This window comes from Nycticebus coucang, chromosome 8 (genome assembly GCF_027406575.1).
Source record: "Nycticebus coucang isolate mNycCou1 chromosome 8, mNycCou1.pri, whole genome shotgun sequence".
Lineage (NCBI taxonomy): Eukaryota > Metazoa > Chordata > Mammalia > Primates > Lorisidae > Nycticebus > Nycticebus coucang.
Window position 1 is genome coordinate 41,440,596 of NC_069787.1, and position 13,177 is coordinate 41,453,772.

Genomic DNA, 13,177 nt, shown 5'->3' on the forward strand with positions numbered 1-13,177 from the left:
ACAGGAGGCTTGGTCTGCTACTCATCTGTGGGTGTGTCTTGATTTCTTTCCCAATCTTGCACAAAAGGGTCAAAAACCAACCAGTCTTTGTCCTGAGGAACCTGGTTCAAATTCCAGCTCCGTAATCTATTAATTGCGCAAACCTGAGCAAAGTGACATTCCATCCCTGAGCTTGTATCTGTACCTGAAAAATAAGGGGTGCATCCTTCTTTCCAGGGCGTTATGCATGAAGGTAGGAAACTCTAAGCATTTCGTCACACTCGCAGAAATGCGCGGGTTCCCCTCTGGGTCCCACCTAGCACGCCCCACAGGTACCCCACAAATATTTGTCCAGGGAATGTCAGGGAATGTTAAGCATAAGACAAGCCAAATTTTAAAGCAGAAACCTGCGGAGAGGAAAATCACTCACCTGACAGAGTGATCCTTTTACACAAAGATCACCTGAGGGGAGCCTATTAAGCTCACCTGGTGTTAACAGCGTGAGTCCCTGAAGGGCACTTGATGAAAGATCAGGAAAGGAGGCAAAGACCCGGGCTTTCCCTTGGAAACACAGTTGGGATACGCTGCTTTTTGGCACAAGTAGTCTCAAAGGAATCCCTGGCTCTGAGACCGAAAGGCTTCAGGCTCACAGCAGTCCTCTCGGGGCAGCCCTGGCTCACCACAGCACACCCACCTGGGAGGCTGGGGCAGGCAGAGAAACTCAGCGAGCGCAGCCACGTGGGCCGAGAGCCGGGTGGGGTCCTTGGACTTCCGGGTTTCAGCCCCTCCGCGGGAGGAGAGAAGGGCCCGGCCCCCAGGCTGCCAGAGGCTTAAGTCGGCAGCCAGGGAGAGGCCAGGCCAAGCCTACAGTGCGGGCACAGGACAGAGGTGAGTCAGGAGAGCCGGGCCGAGGGCAGGGGAGGGACTGGGAGACCCCCCAGGGCCTGGCCTTCCCCAGGAATGGCCCCAGCGCAGCTCCCACTGACTGAGCGCTTCTTCCTTCCCTGGGCGCCCTGCGAGGCAGTCCCTGCACTGAGAGTTAGAGCCACAGTGTGAGGGAAACAGAAATAAGGCCCTCTTTTAGTTTATGTTTTAGTAGCGGGGAGACAGCAGTAAACAAACACACATTTAATGAGTAAGTTATCTCTATCTTAGGTGATCCGTGAAAAGGAGTCCAGCAGAGTAAAGGGGACTGAGAAGACCCAGGGAGAGGACTTGGGACTTTAAAAAGGGTGGACACTAAAAGGTGGGCCTCAGGGAGAGGTGACCTTGAGGTGGGACACAGGGAGCTGTGATGACATCTGAGGAAAAGGTGTTCCGGACCAGGTTTGCAGTGGTGTTTGGGAACAGCAAGGAGGAAGGGGTAGAGAGAGGGGCACAAATGAGCAGCTGGCGAGCTGGGCCTGCAGGGCTCCAGGGGCAGACAGTGGGGCCCCGGGACCTGCCAGGCCCCTGCCAGCACCCCGCAGTACTGGCTGGGGAGCCTCAATAGAACCCAACTGCTACATGTGTCTGCAGGATCTTCCCAAGGCCCACATCCCTCTCTATAAAATGCTAAAAGCCACGGTGCATCATCATAGGGTTGAGGTGAAGAAAAAGGGAAATTGAAAGAGTGGCCGCCTGGCATCCAGCCTTGGGGCAGGGACATGTCAGTGGGAGCACCAAAGGAGTGCTGACTCCCAGGGCACTGCCATCAGGAGGGCTTCATGGTGGAGGGATCGCTGGAAGCTGGGGCTCACTAGGAACACCAGGGAGCCCAGCCTTGGCCAGAGGGAACTGAAAGACACAGGGCAGGAGGAGAGTGAGTGGAGGCCCCTGAGTGGAGGATGAGCTGCTACTGGAGGGGGCAGGTGGGCTCCATTGCACAAACAGAAGGCACCAAGGAGCAAATTTCAAGAAGGGGAGGAAAACATGATCTACAGATCCAGAGCTCACGCTGGCAGCTGGAAGAGCAGATAAGGGGCATAAAAGCCAGGGAAGAGGCCACAGCAGCCTGAATCAGAGCCAAGGATGTGTACAGTGCCTGGCCCACAGCCTGTGTCCACAGGGAAGGTGCAGAATTGGAATGACACTCGGGTGGCTTTTCTCCACCACACAGTTCCTGGCTGACACCTAGTTGGGGGCAGTTCCTCTAACACACAGGAACTGCCCATGCTCAGAGCAGACCTTCAGAACAGCGGGGCCACCAGTGTCTCTCTTCAGTTGCCAGGCAGACCCAGGATAGGATGGGCAGCCCCGTGCACCGAGTGTCACTAGGGGACACCTGGAGCAGCCGCGTGCATGCTGACATAGACAGCGAGAGGCATGGGCCATCCTTCGACGTGGAACGGCTCACCAACATCCTTGACAGAGGTGCCCAGAACACTGCACTCCGGAGGAATGTTGGTAAGGGGAAGCTGAGGAATGGATAATCTGCTTTATGCCCCTGCTTTTCTTGGAAGAAGAGTCCTTCATTAGCAGTCCTACCTTCAAATAAATTTTACCTTTGAAATTCCACTGTTAGAGATTCATTCCTTTGGATGATAATGGTACTCTTAACATGATGTTGTTCCCTGAACTCATCTGATGGATAGAAGAGTCCTAGGTAACAGAAGACCTGGATACTCATTCTAAATTTCTCTCATGGCATAGCTTTATAAGCTTGGGCAAGTCACTTTCCCACCTCTGGTCCTCAGTGATCTCATCTGTAAAATGACAATAACATCTGATTTCCTTTCCAGGCAAGTGAGTGGGAGGATCTGAAGATGCCATAACCTCGCTTAGGTCCCTAAGCCCTCTGTTCTCCATCTCCTGCAGAGAGCATCATCTGCAGTGACCCAGAGTTTACCTGTAAGGACAATTATTTCATGACCCAGAATGAACGTTATGAGGGCGCCATGCGGAAGACGGTCCACCTCCACATGATAGCACGGAAACTGGGCTGGTCAGAAGAGGAATTAAACTGTGCTTACAGGTGCCTGCTCCTGGGGCAGCCCCACTATAGAGGAATCTACCTAGGATCACCTGGAACCTTCCTCTCACCCCGGCCCCATGAGCCATTCTTCCCTCCACCCACAAAGGCAATACTTGTTGGGAAATCAAGATACCAGATGCTCCTTCCCTCCTGTGCCCTACCCAGGCTGAGGGTCCCTGGGCCCCTGTCTCCAACAGGATACTCAGTCACAGCATCTGTCTCCACAGTGCCCTTTCTGGAGACTTGGCGTTAAATGTGCACCAAGTCTTCTTGACAGCCCTCAGAAGCCTGGGCTCGGATGAACAGATTGCCAAATGGGAGCCCCTGTGCAAAACATTCCAGATCATCACAACATATGCCCAAACAGAACTGGGACATGGTGAGTCCAGGCTGTTACATGCAGTTTTTAGGTTGTGTCCTGTACAACTCTAGAGGGCCCATTCACATATCAGTAGTCATAGATTTATGTATTTAATATGAAAATTTCCAGTAGATGGCAGTCAAGGGTCTTTTTCTAATTTGCACAAACATTGCCTGAGCTACCCGTGGAGCAAGTCCTTCCGGAAACATCAGCATCTATCCCTTGTCATGGACTGGCCACGGGGATTACATGTCCCACACACAGCGCACAGAAGAAAGGAAAGAAATGCCTGCAAGTACAGCTAGGAGCTACCCCCCTGCTCCATACTGGGCTTGTGCCTGAGAGTTCTAAGATCCCCAAAGCTGCTTCCCAGGTAAGAACCCTGCTAGGCCCAATGTCTAACTCCCTTTCTTGATCCCAAGGGACATACCTTCAGGGCCTGGAGACTGAAGCCACCTATGACACAGCCACCCAGGAGTTTGTGATACACAGCCCCACGATGACTGCCACCAAATGGTGGCCTGGGGACCGTGAGTATCCACCCCTCCTCCTTATCTTTCCCCAAGTTGGAGGGCAAAGTAGCACTGGTTTTGATGTCCAACAGACCTCAGATTGGTTTCCTATTCTATGCTTGTGACCTTGGACAGATCAGTTCACTTCCCTGAGCCTCAGGTTCTTACTCTGTAAAATAGGTGGAGTATTAAGAATTTCCTTAATGGGTAGCTGGGAGGTCCCCAAGGGAATCTTGAAGGAAAGGAGGAAATAGACCTAAATTGGGGGTTATGAGGGACAAAGCCTCACACTCATACACATGCACGCTGCTTCTACACAGACACACACGTGCATGTACACAACACATGTACACACACACACTTGGCCTGTCCCAGGCCCTCCCCACAGTGATTTGCCACTTGCCCCAAGGAGGGTGTCCCCCTTCCTCAGACTTGAGAATTCATCTCTGAGGACATATCTGTGGCACTCGGGGACCCAGCTGGTGAATGCCTTGTGTCAAAAAAATTGAATAAAACAAAAGTGAGGGGTCCAGAGAAAGCAGGGGAGCGACAGAGAGCTGAGATACAGAAACGGGGAGATTGAGTCAGGCAAGAGAAATGGCAAAGAAAGAGAGAATGACCATCTTCAAAACTACAGAGGAAAGAAAGCAGCTTTTAAGATCAGGTGGACGAGGGTTCAAATCCCAGGTCTGCCGCCTCCAGGCCAGTGACCTTCAAGGTGTCACTTCACTCTGAGCCTTACTTTCCTTATCAGGAAATGGGATTCCTCAAACCTGCCCTGCAAGAACTGGAAAGCATCCTTAGAGGTCTGGCACCACCTGGACTGGGAGGTTGATGGCAGTGGTTCATTAGTGGTTTGGGGGTACGCAAAAAAAAATCTCGCTCATTTCACAGTGCCTTTGCAAAGTCAGTGCTAGGTCTGCTTGGTTCTTCAGGCACCATCCTCCCTCTCTGTGATCAGTGACTTTTCAAGACCCTATCGGTGACCTCAGCCCCAGGAGGCTGGATGGAGAGGCAGGGATGTATATGATACAAGTCTTCCTATGACGCGCCTCTCATCTTTCTCCTCTCAGTGGGACGGTCAGCCACGCACGCCCTGGTCCTTGCCCAGGTGATCTGCTCGGGAGCCCGGCAGGGCATGCATGCCTTCATTGTGCCCATCCGGAGCCTTCAGGACCACACCCCACTGCCAGGTAAGCCCCTGCTGGGAGGAGATCCTACCAGGCCTCCTTGTCTTAGGGCCCCAGAGGTCCATAAGAGAAGCTGAGATACGTCTCTTTCTTGGGCATGGAGGGGTCCAGTTGGGCAGACTTCATGCTAACTGGCTAGTGACCTTGAGTAAGAATCACAGTCTGCCTGGCCTCAGCTTGCTTACCTGCAAAACAGGTGTAATAACCCCAGTGTCACAGGCTGCTGTGAGCTGGAAGGCATGTGTGACACCTGTCATATAGCAAGCACTCAACTGATGGGTATTCTTAACTGCATCTCCTTCTAGGAATCACCGTTGGGGACATCGGGCCCAAGATGAACTTTGATCAAACAGACAATGGCTTCCTGCGACTGGACCATGTGCGAGTCCCTAGGGAGAACATGCTCAGTCGCTTCACACAGGTCAGGGCCTAGGGAGGCGGGGCACCCACGCTTTGTGCAGACTGCTCTGGGTCCTCTTCCACAGAGCTGAGTTTGGGACATAATCCCACCCAAGGAGGCTGTGGTGTCCCATAGACTGGGATCAAACACCAGCTTAGGGGCAGTATGATCTTGGGCAAGTCATTTTACCTCTCTAAGCCTCAGACTTCTCACAGGTAGATGCTCATGATGTGGATAATGGCACAATCATGGAGGGGACAGGGACAGGACTGAGGGTGTATGCGTAGTAGGCTTATTTACCCACAGTGAGGACTAGATACAACCAGTCACTGAGCAGACACCAGCCAGCGTGCTGGCACAGTTCTGAAGGTCCCAGTTTTGCCAGGTATTTCCCCTTTTCACCCTAGTCCAAGGTGTCCCAGAAGAGGACCTTTGAACCAGGACACTTGGGTGAGTGGCTAGTTACAACAGGCACAGAAGCATCTGTCCTTTAATATCCTGGCTGGCAGCCGGCTTTCTGCTCTAGGGGAGCAGGTTGAGGAGCGTAGCACACACCAGGTACGCAGACCCACAGTTCTAGGGATGGGCAGGCTGGAAGGCCTTGGCTCAGACCCCGTGCCCATCTTTATTCCACACAGGTCTTGCCAGATGGCACCTACATCAAGCTTGGAACAGCAAAGAGCAACTATCTTGCTATGGTGGTGACTCGGGTGAAACTGCTATTAGGCGAGATCCTCCCACTGATGAAGAAGGCTTGTGTCATCGCCATACGCTACTCAGTCATACGCCGCCAGTCCAAGCTCCGGCCCAGGCAAGGGGTACCCAGAGGCTGAGCACAACAGACATGGCTGCCTCTCAGTCGCACTGTGCCTGCCCTTGACACTGCTGGGTGCTAGGAGCAGGCATTTCGTCCCCTGCCTCCCCCACTCACATAATTTCCCTGGATCTGGCCCTATCTGGGCACATCGGTGGGATCTCTCTGGCTCCCTCTAACACGGCTTATGGGCTGGCCCTGAGTCCAACTGTGAGTCTGGGTCAGCTGGGTGCCCAGCTGTGTCTGGCAAAGCCCAACTCTCACATCAGACTGTATGTGGCAGGGCTCATTCTGTCTGGCTGTAATTGTCAGCTCCTGACTGTGGTGTGTCTAAGTCTGGATCCCTTCTGCTATGTCTGGTTGTGTCTGCCTGTCACTTCCTCCACTCCATGGCATAGAATAACAAGGGCTGACCGTACCCCTCTTTTAACCGGTGCACTCACATGTGCACACGTGTGCGCACACACACACAGGGTTTCCAAATATAGGACACTCAGTGAAAGTTGAATTTCAGGTAAACAATGAATAATGTTTTATAATAAAGACACCCTCCCCCAGGATGCAGCACAACGGAGTGAGAATAGGATTAGAGGCTAGAGCTGGCCACAGCATGACTGAACTTGCATTGCTAAGGTTACTTGCTTTAACCTGACCGCTCTCATCCCAGCTCTGCTGACCAGCCCTGGCCAATCCTTTGCCCTCTCTGGGCCTCACATGTAAAGGGTAAGTTTGGCAGAACTGGAACTTGAGAACATCTGGCCCAAGAGCCTGGGGTTTCTCATGCTGTGGGCTCAAGAGGCCAGAATGAGCCTGATGCAGAGTGGACTAAGGGTTGGAAGCCACGTAAGCCTGGGTGCCTCACAGCTTGGCTACTTTACCTTTTTGTCCTTCAGCTTCCTCATCTATGGCAGGAGTGGTTTCTCAGGGTGATGTTGAAGGTGAAATCCAGTAAGATGTACCAGGCCTTCAGCAGAGGAGACTTTCCTCTGGCAAACCTATGGCACTCTCAACCTGGGCTTCAGGCTTGGGGAGTCTTTGGAGAACAGGGCTGCTGGGGAGAAGGTGCTGCTGCTATGTCCTACCCACATCCCATTTATCAGGGTTGCACAAGCATTCCCAGGATGGTATAAGAAGGTTGTGTTGGGTAAGGACTTGCTGCCTCAGAGAGGAGCCGCAGGCTGCTGCCAGCTATGGGAGGCTTCTCATCATCACACCCTCTCTTAATCCCCACCCAGTTACTCCGGCCCCTCTGTGCTACAGGCTCATCTATACTAGACATCATCCCTTCCTTGGGATTCTGCCATACCCGAGTTCACATCCTAAGAGTTATTGTTGAGGCTCCACATACTTCTCAGCACGTGGGCAGTGGGAGGTCACAGGCTCAAATAATCAGGGGTGCAGGGCCACCACTCTTCACCTGAAATCCTTGGGATCAGATGTATTGGAATTCAGACCTTTTCTGATTTTAGGATAATGGAGTGTATACACTGGAATTCTGTAAACCTCCCTCTATGGGGGCTAGTACCCATAAACATGTCCATATTTCTGCTATGCACTGTGTAAATTGTCGTGTTAGATGGGATTTTTATAGGTTATTAATAACCTCGTGTCAGTTCAGGTCAAGTCTTGCAAAGAGTTATAAAGAACTGTCTGTCTTTAAGGCTTTTATGGTGTTGGGGAAAAGGAAAGATGGGCGTGGCAAGCAGCAATCTTCTCATCTTCAGCTTCTTTTCCCCTCAGTGGCCCAGAAGCAAAAGTCCTGGACTACCAGACACAGCAGCAGAAACTCTTTCCTCAGTTGGCCATGATCTATGCCTTCCATTTCCTGGCAGTCAGCATCTTGGAATTCTTCCAGCATGCCTACAGTGCCATTCTGGACAAAGACTTCAGCCTCCTGCCTGAGGTACCTGCTGTCTGCTGAGGGTCGTTGTGCTGGCTAGGAAGCACCACAGCCCTGCTCCCGTGGGCCCTTCCAACATCCCAGAGCATCAGGGTAAACTGTACCCTCATAGACAAATTTACTCACACCTGGCCCGCAGAGAGAGCTACAAAAATGTCAGAAGAAATAATCTGTCCACCATCCCTAATGTGCAGCTAAAACATAAAAAGGCCTGAAAGCTGAATGTTGTTTAGAATTCGTTCGGGGCACAGACCTGAACTGACTTGTCCCACTCAGTATGAATACATTTTGTAGCAAAATTATTAATATGTTTAATTACTAAGGCTGCCCCAACCCCACTGGCAGTATCATGTATAGTATACCTTAAATGCCTTTTTTACCTTTCTAAAATTCAAAAATTATTCAGTCTCAGATAAAGCACTGTGGAATTACATACACTTGCAGATTCGTCTGTCCTGCCACTGTGCATTGCTTCATTAGAAGGCGCTATTTATGTCCTGTTTTACAGAAGAGGAAACTGAGGCACAGAGCAGTAAAGGGCATAACCTTCCTCTCAAGGACTTGAAAGTTCAAAAGAGGCTTCCAAGACCTGAAAGCTCAAGTGAGGCCTGCTGCCTGGCAGTCCTCTGCTGGGGCTACTATAACAAAATACCATAACTGGTGGCTTATAAAGAATAGGAATTTATTTCTCACAATTCTAGAGGCTGGAAAGTTCAAGATCAAGCACCAGCAGATTCAGTGCTGGTGGGGGCTGGCTTTCTGGTTCATGGATGGTGCCTTTTCACTATGTCCTCACACAATAGAAGGGATGATGAGTCTGTCTTAGGCCTCTTTCTGTGCACTAATCCCATTCATGAGGGCTCCACTCTCATGTCCTAATCACCTCCCAAAGGTCCCCACTACCTCCTTATACCACTTGGAGGGGGTCAGGATTTCAACATTTGGGGCAGACACACTCAGACCACAGCACCCTCCTACAACCCAGAAAGTGCGTTGACGGTGGACACCCATCCTCACATGCTAGCTTTCCAAAATCCCTCCTTACCAGCAAAATCCATAACTCCTGGAGGATAGTGGGCCCAGTCCAGGTAGCACCTCTTCCTAAAATCCTGGAGACACTGGCCTGGGCAGGTTTTCCTTTGTTGTTATTGCTCCTACAGCTACATCGCCTAATTGTGTTACTTTGGGTGAGTCGCATCAACTCTCTGAGTCTCAGCCTTCTTCTTAAAGGTGTGAGCTGAGAAACACTTCTTCCTTCGCGGAGTTGTACTTAGCATGCAGTAAACGCTTGGCAAGAGGGAAGTGAGGTTGTTACCCACAGCGCAGGGCCCCCTTACATCACTTGGCCCCTCTTCCTGTTCTCACAGCTCCACTCACTGAGCACAGGTGCAAAGGCCATGATAGCAGACTTCTGTACCCAGGGAGCCGAGATATGCCGCAGGGCCTGTGGCGGACACGGATACTCAAAGCTGAGTGGCCTGCCATCACTAGTCACCAAAGTGTCAGCCTCCTGCACCTACGAGGGTGAGAACACTGTGCTGTACCTGCAGGTGGCCAGGTAAGGTCCAGACTGGCCCAAGCCTCTGCCCACCCCCTCAGGACATGCCACGTATCTGCTTGGGTAGAAGCTTCTGGCTGATGCCCACAGGGGAGCAGGCTTTGGAAAACAGCATTTGGAAACTATCCAATTCCCACAGTAAAAATGTCTCTTCCACCTTCTTCTCAGACCCACCGCAGCTCCCAGCCAGGCCACCATCCTCTCACCTGGACAGCAGCCTCAGGCTCCTCTGGTCTCCTGTTACTACCCTGCCCCACTTCTTCCCAGGCAGCCAGAGGGATCTTTTCAAAGCCTAGAGATCATATCTTCCTCTTGCTTAAAATTCTTTAGCGGTTTCCCACTGCTTGTAGGAAAATGCCACATCCTACATTGTGGTCCACAAGGTTCTTATGACCTGCCCCCTCTCCCTGGCCATCCTGCTGTCACAACCTCCTGCCTCTGCTCCCCTCTGCCAGCCACATGTTTCTTCCCCACCACAGGGCCTTTGCACTTGCTTCCCTCCCACATGATGCTGCCCTGTTTCCTTGGAGCAGTTTCACCATCTGTAATCTCTTTTTTGTGGTTTACCTTTTTGACTCTGCTACCTAACTAGACCAAGAGCTCCTTGAAGGCAGGAGCCACACCTGCCTTGCTCACTGCAGCATCCCCCAGGCTTAGCACAGAGCCTGCACATACAGGCTCCAACAGGAGAGTCAGGAAGCGATGACCAAGTCAGCCACCTTCACACAAGTGGTTTTCATTCATCCCTTTTATGTTTGTTGGTCCCAAGGCTGACAAAGCCTATTCTCAGATGACTAAACACAGCAAATATGTCTCTATGCAGGGAGAAAGGAGTTCACTGGCAAATATGATGTATAACATTTACTGGATTCTAAAAAATATATATAACATTTATTGGGTTTTTCTCAAATTACCAAAGGAATGCAATAGCATATATTATGCACTTGGTGCCCAGCATTGTGCCAAGGACTTCACAAATATTATCTCATTCAGTTTTCACAACTCCTTCCCATAAGGTAAGAATTATCACCCCCATCTAGAGAAGGAGAAACTGAAACTGACACTTCTACAATATCACACAGGTCTGGGGAAGCTGCTTGGGAATCTGGGCTTGTCTGAGCCCGGATCCTGCAATCACTGCATTATCGTAAGGCAGCAGCTGAGAGTCCCCTATAATCCTCCTACTCATGTTAACAGTCTTTCATCTACCCGTTTTCAGCTAAGAAAATTTAATTTCCACACAGTCACTGTGTAAGTCATCATAAATCCCCATATCAGAAGATCCTGAGAGAAAATATTCTGTTTGCTCACGTTTCAAAAGGGTTTATTTTCGGGATCGAAGAATGTCTACCCCAGCTCCATAGAAACTCCCATGCAGTTGGGTAGCACAGGGGACTCTGGACTGAGGGGTACCCATCAGGAAGAGGCCGGCTGAGGCCTGGGTGACGCTGTCTCTCCCATGTGAAGCCTGAAGCCAGTATATATGTGCCTGTCTCTGAGAGTGAGGGGTGCTGAGCTGTCCCCTAGGGCCCTCCACCTCTCACCTGCCTCTACCTCCACCCCAGGTTTCTGGTGAAGAACTATCTGCAGGCTCAGATGTCCACTGGATCCACATCACCGAAGTCTCTTCCTCCATCTGTTGTGTATCTCACTGCATCTGACCTGTCCAGGTGCCCAGCCCAGAGTCCAGTCGACTTCCTCTGCCCAGAGCTCTACACCACAGCCTGGGCACATGTAGCAACCAGGTAAGCCACCACTGAGAAATCAGCCATCCCACCTGGGGCTAGGCTCCTTCCCACGCGAGGACCTGTGGGGTTTGTTGGGTGCACGTTCATGAATACACTTCAAAAACCACCCCACCTCTAACCCTCCTGCTCCTACCACCAGGAATGGGGACAAAGGGAGGTCCCATCAGCCATAGACCACCATTATTTCCCCAACCTGATCATATCAGTAGAAGGATATTACCTCTCTAGCCAGTGAAAGGAATTTTTAAAATCTTTAGGTTCCTATGGTGATTTATAACACAAGATATGTACCCACATATAAACACTACAGATGTCTCAATATGCAAATCTAATAAAGCAATTCCCATATGCTTAAAAAACATCATATAATTTAAAACTAATTTTCAGGCTGCGCAACCGCCTGTTGTCCAGTGGTTAGAGCACCGGCCTTGTGCACCAGGAGTGGCAGGTTCAAACCCGGGCCTGGTCAATAAAAAAAAAAAATAGATTAAAAATAATTTTCAAAAATATGCTTACACCGAGAGTTTATTTCCAGGATCTTTTAGACTACAGGGAACACAAAAAAACCAAGGGCTCATCTGTTCTGCATTCAACAAATACTGTCAGATACCTGCTGTATGTCAGGAATAACCAAATGTGCTGGGGGATAGGAATGAAGGCACAGAAGTCAGGCCAGGGACAGACAGCACCCAGGAAAGGACAAAGAGATTTAACTAAGAAAGAAGCCTTCTGAACCCTGACCTAGATCAAAACACCAAAAACGAACTGGAATAACAAAAATATTTCAATATGTAATAAGAGGTCTTATATCCCAACTTGTGATCCCAGAAGTGTTTAATAGTTATTTTAAAATCAAAAGCAATTTCAGGCATTTATTTACTCTAAAAATATTTATCAAGTGCCTACAACATGCCAGGCACGGTTGTAGGCACCAGGGATTTTTCAATAAACCAGTTAGATTAGTTGGGTGAGCTGAGGAGGAAAAAAATAAGGCTGCTCGGGGTAACTAAAATGCCGTGTTATTAATATTTCACTTGGCTTGGAACTCAGTGTGACATCTGCTTATCTATTCCCTGGTGAAGGAAAATAAATATTGCCTCATAAACAGTTTGTTTTACACAAATTCCAAGGGTCACAGGAGGATGGGCAGGGAATAGAAAATAAAAGGGGACTAAAGATTAATACAGTGGCAAATGACTAATGTAGTGATTTGGAGGACAGCGTTGTTTTTTATTTTAGGTCCCTGGGGTAGGACGTGCAGTAGGCAGATGACCCACAGGCCTTAATAGCCTTCGAAGAAAAACTATTCTCCTTACTCAGGTCACACAAGAATGGCCAGAAACAGTGGCATCTGGATAGAATCTGCATTATGGCCTTGAGGCTATATAACATGGTGACTGAGAACAAGTCCAAATCCTGACCCTGGACAAGTTAGTTACCCTCTCTTGGACTCCATTTTCCCATTGCAAATTGGGAATGCCTGCGATTAAAAGGGTTAAAAAGATAATGAGTATCAAGCATCTCGCTTTATGACACATAAGGGGTCAATAAATAGGAATTATTTCTACTTCCGAGATACCCCAGGCAGCCCATCAGTTACATCTTCCATGCAGTCAGGAAGCTGAATCTCTTTTTCTTTGGTCTCCAGGCTCACAAAAGATTCGGTACATCATTTGCAGACCCTGATGCAATCTGGGGCGGACCAGCACGAGGCCTGGAACCAGAGCACTGTCATACACCTCCAGGCTGCTAAGGTGAGCTG

General features: G+C 50.1%; 1 protein-coding gene across 6 annotated transcripts in view; it reads left to right on the plus strand.

Moving 5' to 3' along the window:
- The first annotated feature begins 496 nt into the window (after window positions 1-496).
- The window catches only part of ACOX2 (acyl-CoA oxidase 2), a 29,785-nt gene continuing 17,104 nt past the window's right edge, over window positions 497-13,177 (plus strand). The window contains exons 1-13 of one of the 6 annotated variants that reach the window (XM_053600322.1): window positions 497-867; window positions 1,135-1,225; window positions 2,106-2,364; window positions 2,776-2,932; window positions 3,160-3,311; window positions 3,716-3,823; window positions 4,879-4,998; window positions 5,301-5,416; window positions 6,034-6,206; window positions 7,950-8,112; window positions 9,477-9,667; window positions 11,233-11,412; window positions 13,064-13,169. In XM_053600322.1, coding sequence (XP_053456297.1) covers window positions 2,205-2,364; window positions 2,776-2,932; window positions 3,160-3,311; window positions 3,716-3,823; window positions 4,879-4,998; window positions 5,301-5,416; window positions 6,034-6,206; window positions 7,950-8,112; window positions 9,477-9,667; window positions 11,233-11,412; window positions 13,064-13,169 — 1,626 coding nt within the window. In that variant the 5' untranslated portion in view covers window positions 497-867; window positions 1,135-1,225; window positions 2,106-2,204. The remainder of the gene's footprint in view (window positions 868-1,134; window positions 1,226-2,105; window positions 2,365-2,775; window positions 2,933-3,159; window positions 3,312-3,715; window positions 3,824-4,878; window positions 4,999-5,300; window positions 5,417-6,033; window positions 6,207-7,949; window positions 8,113-9,476; window positions 9,668-11,232; window positions 11,413-13,063; window positions 13,170-13,177) is intronic. The other 5 variants (XM_053600323.1, XM_053600318.1, XM_053600321.1 and 2 more) reach the window with 5 other exon arrangements.